General features: G+C 45.6%; 1 protein-coding gene across 1 annotated transcript in view; it reads right to left on the reverse strand.

Annotated features, from left to right (window-relative positions):
- NECAB2 (N-terminal EF-hand calcium binding protein 2) overlaps nt 1-27,363 on the reverse strand; it is a gene marked incomplete at both ends in the record, with an annotated part of 84,367 nt that overhangs the window by 18,605 nt on the left and 38,399 nt on the right. The window contains 4 exons of the mRNA XM_082319228.1: nt 522-572; nt 660-757; nt 4,202-4,227; nt 23,937-24,045. Coding sequence (XP_082175354.1) covers nt 522-572; nt 660-757; nt 4,202-4,227; nt 23,937-24,045 — 284 coding nt within the window. The remainder of the gene's footprint in view (nt 1-521; nt 573-659; nt 758-4,201; nt 4,228-23,936; nt 24,046-27,363) is intronic.

Below are 27,363 nucleotides of genomic sequence, written 5' to 3' on the forward strand. Positions count from 1 at the left end.
TAGGGGTACTCTGCACATATAAAATAGGACATTATGTCTCAGTTTTGGTGCTTGCATGACTCCCCCGTAGTCCTTCAAACACACAGCCCTCTAGCTTCTAACACAGCAGGTGCGCACATGAGCGACCGTATTTCTGGAACTCAGGATGCCTTCCAACATGGAATCTGTATTTAATGGCAGGTCTATAATATAAAGGTTCCAAAAGCACTCCCAATGACACTAACAAGAACGCATGCATTCAAAATCCCACCCAAGAGACCCACGGGCCATGTTGTCTGAAGACAACTGGAGCACGTTCATGCTTCAGGCAATGCAGACGGTAAGCCACGGCACAGCCAAGACCGCCTGTCAGACTTAGGAAGGGTGCTGAGAGGGTGCTCTGCCACAAAGCCTCCATGCCACCATCTGCTGCACATGACACTGGCACCTTGGTTCACAGATGGACAAGATTTTCAAGATTCATCTACTGTTAACACAAAAAGAAATCCACTGTTGTCATGTTGCTACGATGATCCACTTACCGCACAAATGCAACGGCATGAGGAGACAACACTGCTGAATAGGATGAAGACCTTCAGATTATAGATGCTCTGTTAATGTAACATTTGCACCATTTGCTGTGAGCCCTTGGAGCACACGGTGCAGTAAGGAGGACTCACCCGTTTGGTGTAGTCCATTGCCTTCAGGATGGAGAGGTTCAGCATCTCCAGTGAGGCCAAGACGTCTTCGTAGTCTCCCATATGGTCAGCAAAATAGTCTGGGAAAACCAAGAGGGACATGATGGGAACTGTTGATGCAACTTAAGGCTTCAAGGCTACGTGGCACAGCAAGGTCTATTTATTGGTGGAAAGAAAAACCTGAGAGGGTGGTTTCAGGTATATTTTTATATTCTATATCCTCAGCCAAAGTCACAGCTTGTCCTGCAGGAATGGGAGGTGGTGCAATTCCCGTGAAGTTTGGGACCATTGTAAAAAAGAGATGTAAGGCACTGTAGCTCCCACCAAAAATAATTTAGCAGGTGCTTTATTTCCATGTCCATTTCTGCATTTGACCATATCTTGGCTCTCTCCCTCCTATTGCCAACATGGAGGGCAAAGTCTCAAAAGAAATTCCCTTTCCATTCCCTTGACAGTCTTTACCACTCAAAGCATCCAAATACCTGCCAGGTTCACCCCAATTTATACAAGCTGAGACTGGCCTTACATCTTTCCCTACATTCCCATCACATTTGTACCTCAGCCCACAATCACAGGTTGCACAGGCTTCTGAGAGCAAAATATGCCTCAAAAGGAAGAAAACAGAGCTGCAAGCTGGGCCCAAAAGCACGTTCTTCATGGAGACGAAGTCCACACTTTCTCTGTGCCATCCTCATCCCTCCTGCAGGAGGGGTGATCCGTGCCAGGCTGCCCTGCAGCTCTGGCAGTGGCCAGACACAATCCCAGCCGCTCTTCACTGATGCAAAATACAGCCAAAATTGGTGTGTCCCCACACGGTTGATGGCTCCATGACACATATGAGCCCCGATGTGGTTTTGTGCATGAGCTACGGAGTCCTGAAATTCACTGTTCACAATGGAAACAGTGAGAAGTGAAGCGTGGCAGTGTGGTGTGCAGTGAGTTTACAGCATAGATATGAAGTTACCCGGTTTCTGGGTGATTGACACAGACTACAGCTAAAAGCTGTTCCTTAAAAGCCACCGGCGTTGTTTCTTAGCACTAAGACACGAAGCTTCACACCGAGGTGACATCTCTGCAGAATGCAACAAGACATAAACTCCAGGAAACAATCCCACTAATTAGGTTCTCTTGGCTGAATTAGAAGTGCCTGTTGCTATTTACAGCCCAAGAACATATCCAAGGGGAAGAAGATTTTGGCAGAAACCAGAATGTCACAGCATGATTGACAGCAGCCCTTTGCTGTTCCACGATAAGCCAAACAGCTTATTCTCACTGCAGCATGTTTATTTGTTTTATTCTTGTTACTTTACTTGGGAAAGAAAAACTGAGCAGATCTTAAAGGTACAGATTTTTTTGTAAGTCCTGAAATAAAAAGCTGGACCCATACATATCAGGAGAAAGGAGCTGCTGTGGGCAGAGCACAGCCCTCAAGACCATCCAAGGAGCATCTGGGAGGAGAAACGGCATTGACTTAACCAAAATATTCAGTTCCACTGGCTTAGCCTTATTTATTCATGTGAACATCTGAGATCAGCTCTTCCTATCCTACATGGTTCTTGCTCACGGCTCCTACACATCTGCAGAGAGCAATGGGATCAATGCTCATCATCACTGCAACCTGGGGCTGGTGTGGGAGGAGGTGGGTGTCCCCTCCCCACCTCTCCCCCGCAAAGTTGTCACCCACCGCCCTGGTAGTCTGCAATGGGTTGATGTGCATCTCCTGGTTGTAGAGTACACCTCAGTTCGCTGGACAGCTTGTACCATTGCATGCAATGTCTGCGTTTCATTTAAATTGAAAAGTGGCAGGTACAATTTGGTAGCTGTACTCACATTTTCTGTGTGTAATAAGTGCTCCCAGCTATGACTGGGAGCTCCTCTGGGGGTAAGAAGCTACACAACCATGTTTAAGTCAGTCTAGGTGCTGGTGATTGTTGCATTTGTTGGCAGGAAAAAAACCCAGAACTTATAAGATGCTACCTGATATGGACCAAGCCATATCAAATTTCTCATATAAACTGCAGGGCTCAAGAAATCCCTTTTAAGATGCTCTCAATGTCTTACAACACACAATCCCTTTCAAGAGAGAGACCACAGCTTCCATTTTGCCAAAATGAGGTTTTATGTTTAAACTAATACTTAGAAGAGTAGCAAGCAAATAAGAAATTGCAGGCAAGGGCAGGTATTCAGCAGATAAAGGATCTAGGCAGGATCTCGTGATGATCAATCCTTCCTCTGGCTTCCCACAGGAGGTGATGGGTTTATCTCCCTCCTCTCCTGGCAGCTTCTCCCCTGGGAGAGGCAGCGAGGTGGGATCACACTGGGTGACAGCTATGTGATTTTCTGATTTTATCAGGCTGATGGAGAAAGCAGGGTGGGGAAATACTACCCCTGTATTTCCTGGCAAAGTTGATGGTACAAGCTGTAGGGTTTTGGTTTCTTGGGTCAGCTGGCAAGTAGACCTAATGCAATGAGAAAGGAGTGATGGGAACAAGCCCATCAGCAGACCAAAAGGATTTTATGAAAGGCTTCATTTCTTGCATACTAAAGCAACAACAAGTGGGGATAACCAGCTGAAAGGTTACTGCCTTTGCTGCAGGCTTGAATGCTCAAAATCCTGCCAGGTGCTCCGGTGAGAAAGGCAGGTGTTAACTACACCAGGAGGAGAGAAACCCTAGGCAATGTCCTGGTGCAGGCAGACCTGCAGGCTGAGATGGACAGAGAGGTGCTAAAAGTATCAGGAATAACAAGTAACCACGCCGACAAGCACCCTTCTGGCTGCGCAACCCACTCTCAGCCAGACTTCTGAAGGCAAAGTGATGAAGACCTGCAGAGGTGGCTTTATGTTCTGCATCCTGGCATGGGAGAGGAGGAGAAGAGATGGATGAGCCCTCTGTGAGGCCACACACCTCTGTCTCCCCATCTCCTCCCAAAAAGCTGGGGCACAGGAAACATTTCTCAAAAGCAAGTGTCCATGGAAAAATACAGGAGCCCCATGCACGAGTCACCTCCCATTGAGGTGAAGCCCTTCAGAAATCCCACCAGGAAATATTCCCTTTCTGGTCAAGGTGTGGGACAAAACATTATTAGAGATTTTCTTTTCAGCCTTTAATTTCTGCAAGCCGTGGGAGGTGCAGCAGAAGTGGTGTGCACCTTAGGCAGCCTGCTGGGAAACACGAAGGTTTGCCTAAGGAGAAACACATTATGGGTATTGCAGAGGGATACTCATTTATTGAACTTCAGAGTGGAGCTGGAAGCCATGACATTGCCAGAAATTAAACTCCGGCTCGTTATTGAGTAGGAGCCAGGTGCTCCGCTCAGCTCTGACCCCATTTGTGTTGCAAGGAAATGAAGAAAAGTTTTGCCAATTTTCCTGTGGAATAAAGGACGAAGCAGCAGAAGTGCTGTGACCCCCCAGCTCCGCAGCCACCACGGCATCACCAGCTTTGTAACGGGTTTCATGCATCCTTTGAAAACACACATGCACGTAACAATTGCTTTTGCTCCAAGAGAGGGACCGCACTCACCGCACAGCTCCTTGGTGTCCACATTACTGGAAGAGGGGGAGGATGAGGCAGGGGAGGAAGCAGGAAAAAAAGAGAGAGAAAGACAATTTTAATGTAAAGAACAGACAAAGGCACAGTTAGGATTTCTGCAGGCTTAACCCCAGATACCCACCTGTAATGTCACAGCCCCCCCGCCAACATCCCCCAGCCACCAGTGGCTCTCTAAGGAGAAGGCAGTGGTTGGTGCCACTCAGGGCACCCACACACCTCTGCATCTTCAGCATCTGCACAGTTGGGACAGGTTCACACGTTATTTTGGATATTCCAAGGGGGAAATGCGGACTTCTGCACCCCCCCCCAAGGGTGGGTCTATGCCTATGGGGGACTCGGCACAGTAGCTCCTCTGCCTTCCTCCCAAATATCCACCCTGGCAACACCCTGGTGAGGCACCCAAGGTGGCACAGGAATGTGTTTATCCCCATTTGCTCCAAATAAAAACTGGCAAAATTTACTTTTCTAGGTGGATCAATTTTCCCGATTCTGCCCCTGCGAAGCATCCCTGAGACTGTGCACAGTTCCTGCCCGGGACTCCCTCTGGACAAAATTGCACAATTACTTCTTAATACATGAACGTTTAGTTTATGTAACGACATCTCAACAGACAACCTGCTAGGGAAATAAAGATTGCTGCTAATCTCTTTGTGCCTCAGAGTCCCACACAATTATTAGTGCCATTCAAGCACTAGAATGATCTCTTAATAGAATTATATTTTATCAATCCATTTATGTCCTGGAAAGTTATTTCTCTAACTAAACTCATCACTGCCCTGTCTGACCTGTCAGCATAAGTGGATTAGGGAAAGAGATATTTTCAATGCTGCTTTCATTAGCAGCATCCTCCCGCAGGCCTGCCACGGACCCGAAAATCCTCCTGACCATGCCCTGCTCCTAGCCCGCAGGACCTGGGCTCTTCCCTGTCTCCATGACCTGAAGCTTTCACTTGCTGCTGACCCTCTTTTGGGATCAGATATCCTTCTGAAGGGATGATGCATGGCAGGAAAGCATTAATTTGGGATTGCTCTTCACTAACAAGGCCACGCATGAACCCTATCATCAATGATTCACGACACAAAGCGTGGTGCCTTTGCAGCGAGCTGAAGTACCCAGGAAAATCTCACCTCTGCTGAAATCTTTTGCCATCTTCCGCAGCAGGCTCAGACCCCATGTGAGCAGAGCAGCCTCACTGGGCTGCGCATGGCAGTGGGATGGGGCACAGGCTGCATTTCCCACTCAAATAGCATTGTCAAAAGAGCTTCTGCTTTAGCAGAGAGACTAATATAGGAGATTTTTTTTTTCTATTTAGGCTCTGCCTGAGAAGACACAAGTTCCTGCAGCTCAGCGACCCTGCTGGCCTCTCACTAGATGCATTTCATCCCTTAAGCATGTTAGCCAGGTGCACTACAGCTAAGCAGAAACACATGTGTGCGCTGGTGATACCTGGGGAGGAAATTCCCCAAATTCACCGTGCCACCCATGCCCTGGTTCTCCCCAAAAGCAGACCCCCAGGTGATGTTACTGGGGACCCCTTCACCCCCCCTCCTGAGCTGTGGGACCTGCTGGGTGCTGGAGGCAAACACGAACATCTTCATCCTGGGAGATACTGGCTGCCAGAAAGGTTCCACCTGACCTGTCTCATGCTGTAAAAGCACATGTTACTGAATCACACACCCTTTTGGGTAACTGATGTCTGTCATGGTATAAAAAAATCATCTCTCGTCTCAGACACCTTCACGGTGCAGGATACAACCGGTGTGGCAGTTGCTGGCAGCAAGCACGCTGGCACAAGCTTCCGCCGGAGGTGCGGGCGGCACACGTATCTCTCTGCAAAGTGAGCTTTCGCACTACTTTATTTTAATTCCCTCGGAGAATTATCATCTTTCTCAAACCCTGGACTTACTTCACTGAATCCTACCAAACCCCCCAGGGATGCTGCAAGCTCAATTTCCCTGACTTGATGTTCTCATGCCCAAATCCACTGAATACGCAGATCCAAAACACTACCCAAAAGAGTCAACTCCTGACTGAATAGTCCACAGCACTTCGGCAGCATGTGATTGCTAACACAGAGCCTCAGAGAAAATTCAGGTGGGGGAAGAAAGCCAGAAGATGCATTTGCAGTGCCGGCACAGCCCCATGCCTACCAGAGGACCACAGTCGGTCTTTCATCAAAGCTCTCACCAGCACAGAGCCTGGGAAGTCAACTGATACTCTCAGGCACATGCACAGGAGTAGTTTTTACATCAGCATCACCCACAAAGTGCTTAAACAATGTTTTTCAGAAGCCAGTTAGTGTTTATAAACACCTACTGAAGTGGTTATGGGTTTGCAGTTTGGACATGTTACTGAGCAAAAAAAAAAATCTATTATTGTATTCCATGTGGTTTTGCATTGTAATAATTGTTCTGCTGCTGCCAAAAATGGTCTTTTATTTCCTCACATCCTGCCATCATATTATTTAACTTAATTGTGCTTGAATGTTAACTTGGCTGAGAAGCTGCTTTTAATTTTAAGCCATTTTGCATTAAGAATAAGCCTAATTAAAGAAATTACTGAAGTCATAAGCTGACTTAATAAGAAATATGATAATATTCAGATGAAAATTTGTAAGGAGAAATCAATGGGTACTTGAGCACAACCCATGGCATTTCCTAGGATGTTTCCATCCTGCAGGAGTGTGCCCGTCGGAAACATCACTGACATGCAGCCATGTCCCCATTGGTGTTACAGGGGGTTTTGCTGCCCAATGTGGGTGCTGCACAGCTGAACACACAACGCAAGGGATGTGCAATACCCAGCTACAAAACAATTTACAAGCTGCTCTGGTAGTTTAATGCTTTAGTAGCTAACCACCCCACAGGTTATGTCAGTAGGATTTTTTTATGATGCAAATATTAATGATCTGGGTTTCAAGCCTTGTGAAATGGGAGATGGCAGCTCCCCACCAATACCCTTGTCGTCCCCAACCAGCACTGAACCCAGCACTGCCCTTCAAAAGATAGTTTTGGAGCAGTCACATATCACAAAGACCTTTGATGTGAAAACATTCAGGTGAGCATTAGTTACCAATTTTTTTTTCAGCTGCCGTAAGGCACAATAAACTAAAAAGAAAAATCACAAGTTGTTCTAATTTTTTCAGAAGAAAAAAAAAAAAAAAAAAATCTTTCAGCTACCAGAACACTTGGCTGTGAGTTAGCTTTTAATTTTAAACATTCTTACATTAATAGTATGACTAATTAAAGAACTTATTGAAGGCATAACCCAACTAACTAAGCAGAATATAATAATGTCCAAGTGAAGCTTTAAATGAAGAAATCATTGAAGACTTCTGTGTTATATAATTTTTTTCTGCATAGTAGAGGCCACATCTATCTGATCTCTTTCCAAAACAAAAGTCTTTCTTTCAAAGTAGAAAAAAATCAAGCAAATTCAAGTCTTTTTGGTTTCAGGCCTTTTTCTCTCTTTTCCAACCAATGAAGCTGTAACGTGGAGCAGCACAACCTTGCATCCCCAGTCTTGCTGGGGATGTGTACCCTTTGAGATTACTTTCCAAGGTAAAGATATACTTTAGAGATCCTCCGTTTGCCACTTGGGACCTAATTTCTCTGACAGAATATGAGCCAAACATGAGAGCTCAGCTTTCAACATAGAGCATCTTCTGAAAAATCAAGAGTACAAGTCATAAATTAATTTGGCCACAAAAAGGACTCTTTATTGCTCACCGCCCACCTCCATTTAAATACATTGGATAATTTGACCAGATAAACATATTGGCAATAGGGAAATAGTTTTCCCTGCTGGTTCGCATCCAGTTATTTAAAAGAAAAAGAAAAGTCCTCAAAGCATGGTACTCCTCCTTCATATGGGGGAGTTTAAAGAGCAACAACCGTGCTGTGAGAGCATCTCCTCAGTGGGCTTAATTAAGTGAATTTGCCCAGAAAGTAATTACTGCTGCACGACCAGCAAGAGGAGGAGGCTGCCCAGAGTAATCACTGTGCCTCCTGCGTACTCCAGAGATAAATACATTCCTTCCCCAAAACCCCTACCTTAAAATGTGAGCAAGAAGCTTGATGAGAGCCTCAGCTAACGAGGATCCCTGGGAAGTCACCTCTTTGCCTCACCATGTCCCTGATTGCATATTATCCAGTAGATGGGCTTTTATCAGAGTTGTCCCTATACTGACTTTCTGCTGCTTTTCCACCGGCTCAAAGCACTTATAAGGTTTTTTTTCCCCTCTCTACCTGCCTTTCTTGAAACACATTGCCATTTTTGAGACTTTCTCCCAGGGAAAGGTGGGGTGGCAACACCAGACAGAGGGGATATTGCAGCAGAGTGTGCAACAGCCCAGGGATTACGAGCTCAAGCTGAGGATCTCAGCAGCCAGATCTCTGAGTGTGTGCCAGTCCATGTAACCTCCAGGTCTCAGGTCAGAAGCTCCAGCTACATTGATTCAGATCAGCCCAACACTTTGTTTGAGTGAATCAGCATTTTCCCACAGGAAAAAAAAAAGGTATTTCTGGAAATTGCCCACCATGATTATTTGCTCTAGCTCTTAATAAGCCAGCCCAGTGTGGCGCAGCACTGAAAGGGGTTACTCAGCATCCTAGGAGGTCTTCAGGACTCAGCATGGCAAAGCCAGGGTTGTCCTGGTCCAGTGCTGGTGACAGTCCCACTACTAGGGACTAGAACCCTGCAGAGGCCCCTTCCAACCAAAACTGCCATGAGTCTACCATCCAGCATCTCTCCCTCTCTTTTCGAACACCTCCCTGACTCCCTAAGGCAAGGCTGATGGCCCCTCACTTGCTGCTGTTAATGCATTTCTCTCCAGGCTTCTCTTCAATTATAGAGAGGAGCAGGAAAGTTATCTCAGAATGGAAAAGATAAGGTGGAGGAGCGGAGCATGAAATTCCCTTCTAAGTTTCCAGCTCAGCCAAGGGAAGATGTCCCAGGCTTTCCCAACGGGGCAGCACAATCAAAAACATAATGGAAATTCAGAAGTTGCAAATACATCAAAGTCTCATCTTCACAGCATATTTCTCATGCAAATAGCTGCCTGGATGTGCTGCTCAAATGCCACTCAACACCTGATTGGCTTCAGCTGAAGATAATAACCCTTTTACTTGGGCAGATGAAAGATTTGCATCAGCAGCCACATGGCTTAGTTGCTTCACCAGCACAGAAAATAGAGGTTTTTCTGAAATCACGTTCTACTTTTATATCCATCTTCAATTCACAGCTTTGGGTTTGCTATAAGGCTTCAAACGAACATGGGAACAAATTATCCTCTAGCGTTAGCCACCTGCAAAACTCATTTTCATTTAGGAAAGCCTAAAAAACAACATGTGCAGCTGAAAAGTATTATTCTATCTGATGATATGCCTTTTAGTCCCAGCAGCAACAGCGCTGCATTATCTCAACACCTCAGAAGTGGAAAATGTACGTCCAGATGCCTACTAAGAGGTCACAGATGGTCACTCTTGATCATTAGTTTCTGAACCCAAAGAAACATTTTTACACAAACCCCAGAGTGAGAGAAATTATTCCAGGCAGAGCAAGAGAAATACCAAATACTGGATGCCAGCCAGGAACCGAATAAGTTTAATTCTAAAGAACTAAGCAACTTTCCAAGCTGATCGTTGTACTTGCTGGAGAACCCTGCTAAATCCTTCCCAAGACCTACCCTAGTACCTCCTTCACCTGCCCACTCGCTTTAAAAAGCCTCACTTTTATGGTATGAAGTAAAAAAGGACTTCCAAAATCTGAGGTGCTACATGCAATGAAACATTATAAACAACATGCCAAGGCTGGCCACGACCAGAAGTGCATCCAGACAGCTGCAGCTTCAAATGACACAGGCAAACAAGTATGTCAGTTTTGGCCTTAATTTCTTTAGCCATGGCAAGCTGGTAGTCAGGGCTCTGGTGCCCACCTGGCTCTTACTTTAAAGGATGGTCTTCATCTCCTGCCAAATGTCCCTGCTTCCTGCATGAAATAAATTTAAAATGTCTTTTGCACTGTGCTTCAGCAGGAATAATTCAGAGATGCATATACTTGCACGGGAATACCTGCCCTGCAGATGATTCAGTTCAACCAATAGAGTAAGCAACAAGTCTTAAATAACCCAGCAGGTATTTTTCATTCAGCTCTGCTTTTTCCAGCAGTGCAGGGAGTACCATCTATTTAAATGCCCAGAGTGGATGGAAGAGAGCCCATTTGCACGAGCTGATACAGACTTCACCATTCACTCCAGACAGAGCTTTCCTCCAAAATCCATGTTATATGAAACAGGCGCAGTTTTGCAGAGTCCATATGGATCGCCACGTAACTGGGATGATTTACATTAAAACACCTATGGGGAACAACTCCCACGAGGGCTCCTGAAAAGGAGAGAAATGCTGCCTTCTCCAAAGCAAAACTAATAATTTTATTCTTCCCTTGGCACGTGCTCCATCATCAAGTACCTGGGGAGCACAGTAAGGGGATCTGAAAGCCCAGCAGTGAACCATGTTTTTCTCCGAAGCGCTACTACCACAGAGAAGACGACACAGAATTGCCCAGAAACAGAGAGAAGCAAAAGGAGGATTTTATATGAAGTTTTCACATATAGATTTTGTATTACAAAGAGCCTCATCACCTATGGTGCATGATTTGGGATTGTAACAGATTCTAGGTACTCTGGGAGACAATCTCGTTCCTCCTACTTGCCGTTGCTATTGGCAGGATTTTTGTTCACCAGTTTGAAGGCTGAAGTCTGGTGTCCCCAAGGATGTTTCACCCACCTAAACCCAGGGTGCAGCTCCTTCCTGGTCCTTGCACAGCCTTCCTCTGGATTTAGGCAGACGATGACCAAGACAGGGATGGTCTCGCTTCTTTTGCATATCACATGGCCACCGTGGCCAATGCTGCTCAGCAAGACAGAAAGTGAGCAGCAGTGGGCCTGCACAGCAAGCCTGTGTTCAGACCCACTGAATATTAATATTCTAATATTTTAATATTAATGTTTTCATATGGCTTTCTCTGTGGCTCCTTGTCTTGATAAGCCATCTGTATTCTCATTAATACAGACACTGCCCAGGTGCAGTTTTCAAACCATAAGTCTACATTCATTGGAAATTCTAGCGCCCAAAGCTGTGTGCGCTGCACAGTGCGCTTCGCTCCGGAGCACTGGGACAGCAGAGTCCTCATTACAAGTCAGTAATCTGGAAAACACTGAATTTTCAAGGTAAACTGAACTGGCCTTCAATACAAACAAGCACAGTAAATCTGGCAGGCTCAGGATAAAACATACTCCTTTACTCATCCTGTTTCAAGGCTGTTCCCTCCCTACACAAGAAGTCCCTGTGAAGTTGCTGCAGTGTCACACAGAGAGGCCAGGACGGACCTGCTCTGCCTGCAGAAACACAGAGAGAAACTGCAAGGTCCTGGTTCCCTGCTGAGCACTGCCAGGTAGGGCTCTCGCTGCCCAAACCAGACAAAAAGCATCTCAGATATCCACATCTGTGGGTTCAGCAGCACCAAAGTGTCTCCTTTAGGTGACCTTCTAGCATGATGAGGAAGATCAGCAAAAGACCTTCATGCCCTTCCTCTCCTCCTCCCCAATGTGGAAGCCCCTGGGCAGGCCCATGAGGATGGATGGTGGCTCTCCCCAGGACAGTCACACCCTCAGCAAAGTGCCACATCGCCTTACGGCCACCCCGCAGCCCAGGCTGTAGCGTTTACAAGCAGACCTGCTCACTGTCATCCTTCCCACCATGCCAGAAGATGCTGAGTTCAGCTTGGAGCAGCTTTCACACCTCTGCAGTAAGGTATCTGTGTTATGCAGGCTATTCCAGCTCTAATTGCAAAGGAAAACGGGGAAAAAAAAAAAAAGTATGGTTAGCACTGAATACTAACTCCCAATTCATTTGTCACAATGCTGAATCCCACAGGTGAGCAGCACACTTTAGGGAGCAACAGGTCCAAAAAAGCCTGGACCTGCTCCAAAAAGCCTGCGATACCGAAGTGCAGATGTCCTGCCTGGCAGCATGTTGCAGAAAGGCAGTTGCCATGGCACTCGGCGTGAGCAGTAATTAGGGATGTGATGGGAAGATGTCTTCTCTAGCCAGTGACCTGCTATGCAATTGCATTTTCCTTGTAGCAGTAATAAACCTTGTAAAAATGATGTGAAGAGGCTAGTAAACTTGTTAAACAGAATCTCTGAAGTCCAAAACCATCAAAGCCGAGGTACGGATGCAACAGCTGAAGGGATCACCTCTCCCAGCAGAGCCCCTTACCTCGGCCATGGTTTCACACTCCACTGTCCTCAAGGAAAGGCGTTTGGTGTGCATTTTTCTGGGTTTGGAAAGGGGAAAAATGTTCTGCAATGATGGCTCACGCTTTCACAGAGGGTCCCGCAAGTGACCCCACTGGCCCGGTTCTGCTTCCCCTGGCTGTGGGCTGTGCACAGGGCGCAAGGTACGATGAGCACAAAGCCCATAGACGTACACTGGGGCTTGGTTTGGTGCTAATGCCTGCTAGCAGCGATATTTCTCCTTTTGCTCGTGCAGCTGATAAAACCAACATGGGCACTTTGTCAGGGTGGGAAGGATTAATCACCCATCGTTCGTAATACGCTCTTTCAGCAGCACGGCTCTCAGAGTTTCCGTTTCCTTTCAGGGAATTAATATCTACCATAAAGATACAGACCATTACAATATAACATGTTATTTACTTAGTTTCTCATTTTTAAAGACTCCCACCTGCTGCTGTATTTTAAGGCCAGTTCAGTGCCTCACTCCCTTGGCATACTGATTTATTCTGCAGTCATGGACGTCTATGAAGCGTTGGGTCCTACCTAACGCCAGCCTGCCCTGTGCAAGCCTCCGTGCAATCTGATTTCCTACCTACAGCTGCAGGTACAGGTCAGAAATAGCACGGTGAAGACCCCAATTGCCTCTCCCACATCCCCACAAAGTACCAAGCTGGAAACTATCTCTGATGCAGACCAGATGCTTTATTTCGTCAGTGGTTTCAAGACAACCAAAATAACATTTTCTATGCGGTGAAGTATTTGACAGAACAAAACACCCAGCTCTAATCATCAAGGGCACCAAGGCAAGAGATTGAATATGAATAAAAACGAAGCAAATGTTCTGGATGGTGTTGGAAAACATGCTCTAAGTTCTCAGTAGTTAAAAGAGAAATAAATGTCACTTTGAAAAAAGGCGGGGCAATAAACTGGCACCTGCAGAGTACCAGACATTTGTTTGTTCATTCATCAGCAACTGCAATATGGCATTTCAGGCTGTCAGTTGGTGCTAGACCGTCTTGCTTTGTCGCACAGCTCTGGAGCCAGGGTCTGGGTACCGCCGATGAGCCAGGCTCAGCATCAGTGAGGCTCTGCCCTTCCTGCCCTATCGCCTCTATAAATTAACATCAAAAACACAGCATAAAGGTGTAATTTTCTGCAAAGTGCTAATCATGAATCCATATCCCCAAACTCCATGGAGTGCAGGAGAAGCCCAAGGCAGAGATGTCCCACTGTTACTCTCCCTGCCTGCCCTCCGCAAAGCACCCACAGCCACCGTGCAGAGGCACGGCAGGGTTGGGGGCACCACAGCCTTCTGCAACTCAGTTGTGGGCAGGGGGATTTTTTTTTTCCCCCTCCATATCCTATCAGGCCACCCAGGATCTGCATGTGAAGATCAAAAATTGGTGGGGTTGTTTCTGCCCATGGAAGAAAAGGCTGGGTGATTAAGACATGCTCCTCCTGCATCTCTCTTTGTACCTTGTAAAACCATTTCACAGTCTATTAAAAATAATCAACGTCTTCTCTCTCTGCTTTGTCGGAGGTGGCCAGATACTCTAACCACTCACTCACAAAAGAAAAATCTCTCGAAAAGCTCATAAAAACTCCGAACAAGATGACAACACAATAAAATGCCTGTTTACAGTGCAATTGATATCCTGAAAAATATATCAATGCAGCACATTGATTTACTAAGCTTAATCCAACAGTTGGTTTCTAAGCACAGTCATCACCTTAAATAAAACAGACATTTAGTACAGTACTAAACATTTCCAAGTCTCTGCATGTGCCAAATCCTTTGGGGGGGGGGGGGGGGGGGAATGGATGACTCGATCTTGAAAATATCACTCTGCCCACAAGTACACCAAAGAAAAGAGAAGGCAGGTTTAATTTCAGCCTACAAGTAACTTAGCTGCTAGAAGGGATGGCACTTCCAAATTTATTAAATTGCTGGTTATTATATACACACTTGGGTCCAGTGTGTATATACACTGGGTTATATCAGCGCTTGCTTAATTTATCCCCAGACAGTGCCAGGCAAAACTGGGACTATAAACCTTGGAAGGACAGACCGTACATGCCACAGCCAGCACAGAGGCAGCACAGGCAACCCCTTTGCTCTCAGGGTATATCCACCAGCTCCACTTTGGAAACACAGTATGAATTTTTGAGATACTTCCATCACGCTGCATTGAGATAATTGATTATTGAATTCTGGCACCCTGGCCCCATGCAGAGCTAATATCTTCAGCCTGTGTCCTGTATCACAGCCCACTTCAACCAAGCCCTTCATCTCGCGTATGTGTTTCATGAACAGTAAGTACAGCAATTGCGTCTGAGTTAACAACGCAACAATTTTGCTGTCAGGCTTGTTCAAAGTGATTAGCCTCAAGACAGACTTTTAAATACCAGCTGTTTGTGATGCATTTGGACTCCTCTGTAATGTCAGCTCTACTACTGGGATAGTTACAGCAACTATTTTGGTTTTGTGTAATAGGGATCCCCTGTTTGCAGGAAAATATGAAAATAAAAACAGGAAGGAAAAGAATGGTTTCAACTTATGATGCTCATTTACAAAGTCACGACATAGCCCTCCTGTTGTGGAGTGCTCAATAAAGTGCTTTAAAAAACAAAGAAACAGAAAGTTGTCCAGATGGGCTCCTGTCCACCAAATACCACTGCAGGGAACTTGAAGGCCCTTGCAAAGCCAACATGGCTCCTCAGTGCCCACTGTGACAGGGACAAGAACACGACAGGCATGGGAATGTGGTGACAAACCAGTTATAAAAGTGGAAAAGATTTATGCATAACAGGGACTGGAAATCACTGCCTGGATGTCAGAGTGGTACTGTGCTGGACTCTGCAGGGCTGAGTTACCCACAGAAGAGCTATTTGCATCTGTTTGACTGAATGCCCTTGCCCTGCTGGGGTGCAGGTGACCTGGTCCTCCCTGGGCAAGAAAGCCAATGGATGCTGTGATTTTTCACCTTCACAGGGACAGGTTAATGGCACTGATAACTCTCTGTGGCTTGCAGCAAAGCTATACTTCAGCCGTTTTTTCACAAATTTCCCTCCACTTCTTGACCCTCTCATTTCCATAAAAAAAGTAATCACTTACGCATGTTTTTAACCTCTCGTTATTTCTTTTAGCTCAGTTTTCAAAGCAAACCATTGAAACAATGAAATACTTCCCTTTTTTGGGGAGGAGAAGGTCTCTCAGACTTTTTTGCACAAACTGCCAACAGTGTGACTCAGTCAGAAATGGCCTTTTTTGACGAATGAACATTTAACATTTTGCCTATTTCTACTTGATACGGAAGCCTGGACTAACCTGATTTGTATTTGTAATCCCTGTAATATTGAACTGCAAAAGAGACAGGGAAAAACTAATTGTTCTGAGCTCAGCTGAATGATGTGCTAATTGCCAGAAAAAATGGTAAGACATTGAGAGCATGAATTAAAATTAAATCAGCTTCCTCCTCCTTTTAGGTTTTGCAGGTATGTTCATTATCACCAAAGTTGTATGTAGAAGTGAAAGAAATCAGAGCAACAAACGTGCCCATTGGGGTACACGATAGTTGGGATATGTGATACACAAGAGGCAACCCCTGCATGCTGTTGCCTGTGTTTTCCCAATGTCTTTGTTTCTCATGTATTCACTTCTCCTGCCACTGAAAAATGATCTAAAAAACCTCTTCCCAAATTCAGTCCCAAGGCAGACAGCTTGCTCTGCCTACCAAGCAGCAGCTGGACACATCTGCTGCTTGATCGTGGTGCCCTATGCACACTTATTCAGAAAATACACATGGATAAATTGGTAAGACTGGAGCTTAAACCAAAACACTACAATGCCTACATGACTTGAACACAAGCAGCTGATTAGAATTATATATCTTAGTCACTTTTATGGTTTTAATGCAAGACCTTGGTATCTTTCCATTCCCTAGAAAAGAAAACCTCTGATGCACAGTGGCCCTGCACAGTCTGAAAAATAAGCCGCCAAGCCCCGGTCCCAGCTAGAAACCCCTCCAGTGTGATATTTTGCTCCCTGTTCCTCACCCTTCGCAGTAAACACCAGCCCACTGCTCCCAGCTCCAATCTGCCCTGCTGCCAGTATTAAACGGGCTCCCTCCAGGGACCCTGCCGAGAGGCTGCCTGGCAAAACACCTGGGAAATACAATTAGAAATAGAAAAACGTCTCAAATGTTTTTTCAAACAAGTTTCTGTGCAGTTTTTCCACCTTTGTGTTTTTTCCAATGACCTTCACAGTGAGTGATTTTTTTTAAAAGCCCATTTTCTTTGGTGAGCCTGAGATGTTTTGTAGCTCCGTCAGCACACAGCTGCTGAGCACCAGCTTTGGCACCAAGTATTTCTTCACTTAAATGAAAAGCGGAGCAGAGTATAGCATAAGTGACATGTCGGCACAGAGAAGAATAAGTTAGGACTCAAAAAACATCTTCCACATAAACAGAAAGAACAAAATCCACCAAATGCCCACGCTCTTGAGAGCCAGAAATTAGAGCCAGACATATAATTTTTGTGCAATCATTTTGTCCCTTTCAGAAGAGACAAGAACTGTCTCTTGAATCAGTTAATCAAAATCTCAGCTGATTATACCATCCGCAGTTTGTTTCCCAGAGAGCTAATTGAGAACATTCAATATTCAAAAATTAAGTTGGTTTCAATGGGCACATCCATCTCCGTAGCGTGGGCTTCGGCTCCCAGGCAAATCTGGCACTCCACTGAATCCGGTTTGCAATGCAAATAGCCAAGATTAGGGAGGGGGAGAAAAAAAACAGGAGAAAAATACTCAATCATAATTGTCATTGTTCCTTGCCCAAGAATTGGAAGTATTTTCTCTTCAACTTTGAGAGGACTGGACTGCAGAGGCCTGGAGAAAAGCATGGGCAGCATGAGCTAAAGCCCACAATGGACTCTACCAGATGGAGTCTCCTCACACCAAAGGACATCACACCTGATGTAGGTTGTGGGAAGGCAAAGCATCTCAGAGGGTATGCCCAGGGGAACTGTGATAGCCAAAGTGGTAAAAACAGACCTTTTCCACCAGAGGAAAATAATTACTGGAGCAGAAGGACAGCAGGCTGCTGCATGATCCAAGGTGCCGAAGGTGTCCAGGTCTGGAGCAGGGTTGTGAGCTGGAAAGAGGTTGTTGAGAACCTCATGTTCATTTGTGATGATGTGAAGCTCCATTTCTGCCCAAGTTGTCAGCTGGACCACAAGGTGTAGCTTTAGCTTGCACACACCAAGCTTCCTTGCAAGCTGTTCACTGCTTGCTTTTCACTTGGGAATAGATTTTGAGCTCCTTTGCCTTTGCCTCTGACCCCTCCAGAATGCCACATTGCTCTTATACAATGCCAAAACAGGAGTTTTCGAGCTCAGGGTACCACTGAGCCAGAAAGCTGCAGGGCTGCTACTGAGACGTCTTTCTTTGGCTCCTCTCGTGGGGAACAGCATCAGTCCAGACCATCAGCTACACTAGCAGCACCTTGCCACCATCTCTTCCCACTCTTTGGATGCTACTCACCATTGTGGAGCATTAAGCTCCATAGCCACGGGCACCAACTCTTATGGGTTTGCACAGGGTCTAATGTAAAACAATTTTGACCTCTGAGTATCAATGCAACCAAAGTTATGGAGAAGTAAAATTCATCTGTGCAAGCTATCAGCCCAATCTTGAGAGGTTTTGAGCCTTGCAAATACCCTGATGATGTTTGCAGAGTGTAGAAATCAGACAAGACCTGGGAGGATTTTTCCTAGCTGAGTTAGAGAAGGAAGGGGACTGGGGAGGCCGCGCAGGAGGAGCACATGCTGCTGTGCTCCCTTCCTCTCCTTAGAGGTCTCGGCACTGGCACCGATGCTCTGCACACCTGCCTCCAGCTCGAAACACACCGCGTAACCAGAAAGTCACAACTGCAGGAGACAGCTCGCTCCTGCTTGTATCTCTCATTAGCGCTAACACGATCTTAACAGCTTCTCCTGCACAATTAACAGCCAGTGAAATATAGACTTGTCCCTCCTTGTTTGCTCTGCTTCCATCAACCTTAAGTAAGCGGCACTCGCAGCCAGGCCCTGAGGAGCAGCTGTCCCAGCCATGACTGCCCAGGGCTGGACAGACCTCAGCCAGCTTTGTTTTGCCAGGTGGCAGATCGCTCCCACCAGCAGCTACGCTTGGGGTTGCAGCTGTTTAAACACCCCATACAGGGCCAGGTACACCCCATCTCCCTGCAAAAGCTTCCAACGCAAAGCTCCCCCCATCTGCAATGGCATTGCAGGTCTCTCGAAATGCTCGAGCTGAATCCACCACTGGAAGCAGCATGGCTGTGCTGGCACAGCGCTCTCCGGGGTGACACACTCCACTTCACAGCAGGGCTAGTTAGCACAGGCAGAGTAGTTCATCAGCATCATTACCTGCTTCTGGGGTGGCCCTGAGCAGCTCTGCCTCCCCTACCTCTGGGGTTGAACACAGCACTCAGGTTGGTAGCTGCCCTGACTGTACCCCACTACATCCCTGCACCCCAAAGCGACCCCAGATTACTCTGATTTATGATACAGCTTGCTGTGGTATCTGAGCAGCTGAGGGGTCAGGAAGGAAGGTGGCTCCATGTTTCCAGGCAGGACGTTGTTCAGCATCCGAAGGGTTGCATTTTCCCATCCATCCCCCATCATTGCCCCTCTGAGTACAGCCCTATGTAACCACCACAAAGGGCAGGAGATGGCATGCTGCTGAATGCAGTACAGGCTGGAGAACCCGATCGTCTTTGGTTCTCCATTTGTCACAATCCTCCAGCAAAAGTGACAGTCTGAGGAAGCTGTGAAGGGCTTCTGAGAAGAGATATCGCTTCTGTTAATTATCCTACATGCATACTCCAACCTTTTCTAGTGTTTGCCACTGGAGAGAAGAGCTCATTTAGAGGGGGGGGGAGGGGGCGGAAAATAAAGCAATTAAAAGAATAGCTATAAGCCTAGCGAAGAGATAATAAATGACAGAGCAGTGGAATGCTAATGCTGTGTTCTTGGCTCCTTGTGAATGGACCTGTACAGCTCATCGGAGAGGTCCTGCTCCAGTGAGTGGATCTCTCCTCAAAGGATTGTCCTCTGCAGCTGTGAAAAAAAGTATGAGAGAGATAGAAAAGGAATTTTTAAAATCCCCTGCCAGGACTAAATTAGTTTGGTCAACAGCCATGTCTGACCTCCCCCTGCTTTCACAAGGACTGAGAGGTGCTCCTTCCTTCCAAGGGATGCAGAGCGGGTGTAAGCACTGGCCCAGGGAGCTGGAAGAAGATGGGAACTGTGGGTCAGACAAAGCAAGTTTTGTCCAGTAGCAAAGTAACATTTTGAGAAGGTTTCATCTGGTCATTTCTGACCCTGAAACTGTTTGACTTTCCATTTGCAATGTTTTTTTCCTTTTAAAGTTGATATATATCGTTAGACAAGGTAAGAAAAGGTGTAGATAATTCTGCAAATATAATAGGATTTCCTAGGTGAACATCAATCTAACGTTTTATAAAGCCCTGATCTGCCACTAAACCAAATATATATATTTAAATGTGTGTGTACATATCATACACATAATTTGTGCAATTCCAGTAGCATTGATATTAATAGTAACATATCATTACCTCCCCATTAATCTTCAGGCAGCTCCCCATAAAGCACCGCTGAAACCTCCTGAAATAGCAGCTAAAACCAATAATGAAAAACCACCTAGCAACGTCTTGCTTTTACCTCCTGCTCTGGTTGGGAGGAGGGAAGGAGGGTACCCAGTGTGAGAAAAACGGAGAGAAAAACACCATTTGATCATAATTTTTAAGCAACAGCAGGGTTATGAATATAATTTTGTCAAAAAAGGATTGAAACACACGACACATTTTGCACGTTCCTGCTGCCAGATGAAATCACGAGCAGTGACGGGACTTACAGCGCAGTCCTCGCACCCTGCCATGGGTGGCAGGTTCTCTTACGGAGATACCTGGTAATAAAACCCCAGGGTGGGTGTTTGGAGCCCATGCCCGCCATGCCACATCATTAACCTCCTAGAGACACTTCCCAGGCAGTCAAGCAGAAAGAAGGAGCCTCATTAATGCCCTTGGGCTATTTTGGAGTATCTCATTTCATTTAAGCATCCTCCTAACCACACCTTGCTGCCAATGAGGTTTTTCACAGAGGAACTGTGATGCCCACGACAGAAGCACACACTCCTCCAGCCACAGCACATCATGACTGATTCCCTGCAGCACCACAGCTACTCCTGCATCCGTAACCAACCTCATCTTGCCATTCATCTGCCCAACTTTTCTCCTTTCCACTGTCTTCCCAACTAAAGCAAGTCAAGAAACTGGTACAGACATTCATTTTGTCTACTCCAGTAAGGCAGTTCCCTGCTCCTAAAAATACTCTAGGAAATAGAATCAACATTTTGTAATTTGGATGGTAACAGCAATTACTAATAATCAGCAGGAACATAATTTTTGTCATTTTCTACTCTAGCTGTAATGTAATTTCAATAGCAAACTTTGTTTTGCACACTAAACAAACATGATGGGCAATATGAGAAAAACAGAGATAAAACGGAATATCAAAAACCAGCTTTAAAAATAAACAAACTTCAATCAAATTGCAAATAATTGTCATTTAAACAGCCTTTTGGAAAGATAAAGTTAATATTGTTCCTCTGTTCTCCTGTAAAATGGAAAAATGAAAGCTCCACTCCACTCCTCTTGCTCAGTGGCAGCGGCACTCGAAATTGCAACCCTAGTGCTCGGGCAAGCAGGAGGCTGGAGGCAGCATTCCTCCTGCCAGACCTCCCACAGATGCGCCGATTTACTGGGCAGACAAGAAAAGACAGGGCAAGGTGAAGAGCACACGCACAGCTTGAAGGACTGTACTAGACGCAAGACTGCAGTCAAGCAAACGACTTGTTTCATAGTGAAAAGCAGTTTTGCACAAGGAAGCCCGGCTCTGCAATAGGTTTTCTGGAGACTAAGAGAGCTCTTGCAAATAAAAAACGAGGAATATTTCCTTCCCCCAACCTGATAAATTTGCTGTAGGTGTCTATGCTTTCCAAATCAATAAGCAAGTGCCAATTTCATGCAAGGATTTAACTTGGAAGTGTGACCAACTCATGGCTTTTCCTTACAGCCAAGAACAGCAGATGCTACACTGCTCTGTGCAAGTATTGGTCCCTAATGTGTATTGATGACTAGATCAAGCCAGCTTGGGAAAAGAAAAATACTATTCAATAGTAACGAATACTATTGTGGGAACTCTTGCCATGCTCAGGAGCAGCTCAGTGAGACCCCGCTTGTTGGCAGCACTGTTGCATGACATTTAGAAATGACACATTGTCTCTCTGTCCAGTTTAGAAGACATCCCTTACCAAGGCTCAGAGCAAGCTGCAGATTGTCTACAATTCCCAAGCAAAAATGGACTGCAATCCAATTTCCCATTTCCAGAACGCCAGAGGAAACATCCGCACACTAACCCCCATACACCCCGGGTTACACATCAGCTGTGTGCATCCTTTCAAAGGCCAGATGAAAGTTTGTAAGCTCAGGCAATGCTATAAATTATTTCAGAAGAGAGGCAGGTGAGCACCCAAGTCCCAGAGTTTGTAGAGAGCCCACCCGGAAGCATCGCCTGGAGCTTGATAAATAGACCCACAAAGCATAAGGCAGCATCTAGTGTCTATTGAAGAGGAACCATTAGAAGGGACGGATCATTCTCAGTTAATTTCAGTAACAAGATCATTTAAGTTCCTTTGATTAATTATTCAGTGAACAGTATATACCAAGCTGGTCTTTGGCATTTCGATCTTGGAACAAACTTTGGGAAGTACACACATTGGAAAGACAGGATTTTGAGAAACCTCACATTTACTTTGCTTTCAGAAACATCTTCAGCAGCAGCCCTTGTACCAGGTTGATGAGCTTTACATCTGCTGCTTTGGTGCCAGTGCACTCTGGAGCGATCACTGCTTTCCAGGGGATATTTTGGATGGGTAGCAAAGCATGCACCACTCACACAGGCAAGACTCGATCTATCTGCTGCCAGAAGGCTTTATAATCAACCAGGCTATTATTTTTTTAAGCACTTACTTACTTACTTACTGCAAGACTTCTCATTTGAAACTGGATTCTCTTTTCATCTGCTTTTTGGACAGATTTTTTCTCTCTAGAGGAATAAGAGTCACACTGGAATATGACTCAAAGCTGGCTTTCATTTGTATTTCCAAACAGCCTAAACTACTCGGGCTTTTGAAGGTGGGTTCCTCTTGGAAAGAGAACACCACCAGTGGGCTGCGTCCTTTGTGCTGGTGCCCAACGCTGTCGCTAGCTGCTGGCAGAGGGGGCTCCCATCGGGGCCCTGCAGACCCCACGGCTTTGTGCCAATCCCGAACTCCGCCGGTGCCAGACACTTGTCAGGGGGATCACAAACATCTCAGACCCTCCCAAAGGCAAGGGCAGTCAGAAGGGCACTGAGGGAGAGACGGCAAAGGCAGGCGGAGGGGCTGCTAACGAGTTTGTCACCTTAATTTGATAGCTTGGCGCAGCCTGCAAAAGCTTGATTCTCAGCAAGAGCAGTCAGGTGCCATATATAGTGTCAACTTTGATGCAACATAAAACTAAAGCACACCTAGAGCCCTCCTTTGCCATCATTTTTCTCTGCTACTGCAGCTGCGATGCAGAGAGCACAGTGCTGCTTGTGGATCCATCCACTTGCCCTTGTTGCCTTGCGGGGGCTTTGTACTGACAGAAGTGCAGCCACATCAGGCTGCTTGGATCAGAGCAGAGGCAAAGCATCTGCAACAGCAGCTGCAGGGCTTGGGCTGGCCTCTGCGCAGCTGAATTCCGCCTTGAAGAGAAGGAGGCTCATTTCTTTTAAGTGCTAGAGCAATCACTGTACCAGGGGGTATTTTGAATGGGAGGCGAAGAAGGCATGGTCCAAGTGCAGGGGATAGAGAGAGATCATAAAGAGACAAGACCACAAATCATTCCAGTTTGTTGTGTGTAAAACAGCTGGATAGGACAATGCTTACAGAGATTGACACCGTTACCTTTTATAGCACAGCGAAGCTTTTAGATAAAGTGGAAAAGCTGAAGAGCCAATTAAATACCCTCATGGGTAAAACTAAGCATTATTTCAGATGCTGTAAAGATCAGGTTGAACTAGAGAAAATGGCCTGAAAAAAACACCAAGACAAAAGAAGTCATAGTGGCCATCACGATGAGACACAAACCAAGCAGAAATGAAGATTTTGCAAAGTTTTGCAAAGCGAGTTGCACCCTGCAGCCTCTGTGGTGCTTAGCTCTCCGGAGCAGCACTGCCCCTGCATACTAATGCCGTGATCCAACGGCTCCATGAAACAAGGGTGTGTCAGCACAGGGAACTTACTTGGTGTTGTCTGAGTCAATGGTATGAAAGAGCTTCTCAAGTTCTTCTTCGTTGAGCGTTCCGTCAGAAAAAAAGGCCTGAAACTCCTCCAGGGACAGCTTCCCGTCATCTGCAAACAGCAACACAGTCGCTATTAGGGTACAGGCAAAGCAAGGGGCACAACAACTGAAAATCAAGAGTTACGTTCAAATTTAAAGATTCAGACCAAAAATTATCTCCAAGTGCTTCTGCAGACCTGGCCCTCAACCAATGCAGAGCTCATCAGCCACAGGGTGGGAACTGGCAGCTCTGGCAGCACCACAGCCAGGTGAAGCTTCATTGCTCCTGGCTATGGATCCATTGGCCATTAGCAACTAATTGGGCTATTAACCCAAAGCATGACTCAAGCCTAAAGACTAAAAGCCTGCAAGTTTCATCCTAAAACTGAATTACATTTAAGAAGTTATGGAGCATTTTGTCTACCGTATGTTCAAATGATTCAGGATGCTCATTAAGGGATGTATGATAGATAGGAGAAGACCCAGGGCTGCAATTAATGACAGACCCAGCAACATCTTTTGCCATCTCCGCCTAGCTACACGTTCTCCAACACAGTACATCTCCCAGCTCTGGACAGAAACGCAAAATAGCAGCTACCAAGCATAACAAGACACATCTTGCTTCAGTTGTCAACTGTTTAAACACACAAGGACTGTGTCACCTTAATGTTGTGCTTTTACTTCTAAAGGGACCTGATGACGCACAGAATCCATCTGCCCGGCCATACGGGCTACAGCTTGCTGGGTGCCTTTTGGCAAACCTACCAGCACGCGAAGGAGTCACAAGACAGAGGTTTAATAATGTTCTCCTGGGTACCTAAAGAGGAACTTGCTGTAATTTCAGCAGCAAGCTCCAAGCTCATCCTTGAACGTTTATTTTGATACTGGCTCTGGCCAGAAGTGCACAGGCACTTTAGCAGCCTCATCTCCAGCTGTATGAAGAGGCCCTGCAGATAGTCAGTGCTTGGGGGAATGCGTCTCTGGTCTCAACTCAGAGATTGAAACATAAGATCCAGATTTGAAAAATCTGGCCATACACTTTGCATATTTTTTTAATATATTTGCCCCAGTGTTGATTTAATACTCAGCTTATTACAACCTACTTAAATGACCAACAAAGAAAAAAATTATCAAATCCATGTACAACGGGATGTAAGGAAGACTCCTTTGCAACTTTTGCTGACAAGGTGACAAAGGCTTATGCCTAACTGTTGTATCTGGAGCCTTTCACTGTGTGCTGTGGACAGGTACAGCATGTCTTTAAAGCCACAGGTGGAGGTGAGAAGGTCTGAAGTTCAACAATAAAGCAATAGGAGAGAGACAAAAGAAACTTTAAAGAAACCTTGATTTACCTCAAGTTTCTTGTTCAAGCCACTGATGCTGCTCTGGTGTGCAGCAGTGCCTAGCACAGAATAACTGTCCCCATTCACATACTATTTGGAGTCTTTCCATTCATATCCACAGAAGATTCATAGACTGGAAATGCTGTCTATTTTGCAGTAGAACGTATCATTTATTATTTAATCAGATAAATTATAAACCCTGTTGCTTCTCTTTCAGGAAATGATGCTAGAGGACAAAATTAGCCAACTTACCACATACATATCGATATTTCTTCCCCAAACTAAATAAGTCTGCTGTTCCTAAAACATACCTGCATTGTCAAATGCTAACCCAGTTTCCCTTGCCTGACACAGACAAATTTAGACCAGTGATAAACTGAGTCCAAGATACTTATTTAATTGGCAATTACGAAAGGAACACAGCAGGAGAACAAAATCTACAATAACGCTGGGTGAAAAGGGTATCATTTTCAGAGCACCACAATGGCTACACAGTGCCCAGCTGCCTCTATTGTTTTTCTTCCTTCCTTCCCCAAAATGTGACCTCTTTGCAGCAGGCGGGGTGCAGAATACCAACGCACAGATGGGAGGATGGGTCCCAGATCTGCTGTCTGTTTTCAATTACAGAAAACTAAAGCATCTGGCAGGGGGAAAATACTTCAACAAGTACCTATTGCTTGAAGCACCCCACCAGTGTCACCTGGAGGCTAACCCAGTTGTGACAATCATTAGCTCAAGCAGACGAAAGACTGTGCCCAGAGCAAGAGCCCCATCCACACCATCCATCTCCACCTCTGCATATTGCACAATTGGATGAGAAGCTTCCCCCACAGTACTCCTATTTATGCAGTATCCTAGCCAAGATCAAGGTCTGGTTCCTTCTGATCCTGACTGGCAATGAATATATGTCTTCAAGCATCAAGATCAAAAGGATAACAGCATTTCTATCCCACAAGGGCTAAACAGGTCTTTATCTAGGGTACAATTCCTGCAAACCTTAAATCAGTACTTGTTCACCTTGAAATTGTCCTTCCACACAGAGAGCAGGAAGAATTAAACTCCCAGGAAAGCCATATAAATCAACTTACTGGGAAAGACAAATTGTAAAATCAAGTGATTTTTTTCAGGAAAGTACTTTAATCCAAATTTACCGTTCACTCACCTCCAAAAGACACAAAGGTGTTTCTCTCAAAGTTTACGGAAAAAGTCTTTCTCCTTTACTCAGTTTATATCTTATAACTTCTCTCTTTCATTTTATTCTTGCTTGCTTTTTTTTTGGATTAACGTGTGCCAGGCTGCACCTTTGCAGCAGCCTCTGAAATGCTGGTGTTTAAAATCTGTGCCTAAATACTGCTCTGACTCCTATCTTGCAGCCTCTAGAGTCATAGGTGAGAACAGGGAGGCAGGTACCAATACGCTTCAAAATTTTTTTGGCATTTAACAGCACAAAGTAATACAGGATGAGCGAAGGATCTAGAAGAAGGAGGAGGTGACAGTGAATTTTATTTCATTTTTGTTGTTTGGAGACCCCACAGAACTGGTTGGCCCCTGGCAGGAATTTGAGTAAAAGTACAAATTTTACTCATAAACAGTGCTTGGGACTTTCATCCCCCAACAAGTAACACCACAAAGTACCAATCAGCTTAAAGCTGATCATTATTTAATACAAGCTGGAATACTTGTCTGCAAACACACAAAGCAAAAGCCTTCCAGAGTAACAAGATAATCCTTGAGCTGCATATCTATAATTGTGAAACAGCCTGAAAGCTGTGGGCTGCTGGAGCCTAGCAGGCAAGGCAGCCTCGGGGGAGCTCGGGCGATAAGGGGAAGCAGACCAGGCTGGGATTTGGCAGTTAAAATTAAAATGGTAGAAAATCCTGGGCCAGGAGGATTGATCACCACATTACTGACACCAGGTCCACACGCCGGCGGGTGCTGTGATAAGAGCTGATGGAGACACCGTGCTCGAGGAGCAGTCTTATCAAGAAAGACACAGAAAAGCAAGCTTTTTCTGAAAGCAGAAGTGTCTGTGCTCGCCAAAGAACG

Source organism: Platalea leucorodia, assembly GCF_965183815.1.
Source record: "Platalea leucorodia genome assembly, chromosome: 8".
NCBI lineage: Eukaryota > Metazoa > Chordata > Aves > Pelecaniformes > Threskiornithidae > Platalea > Platalea leucorodia.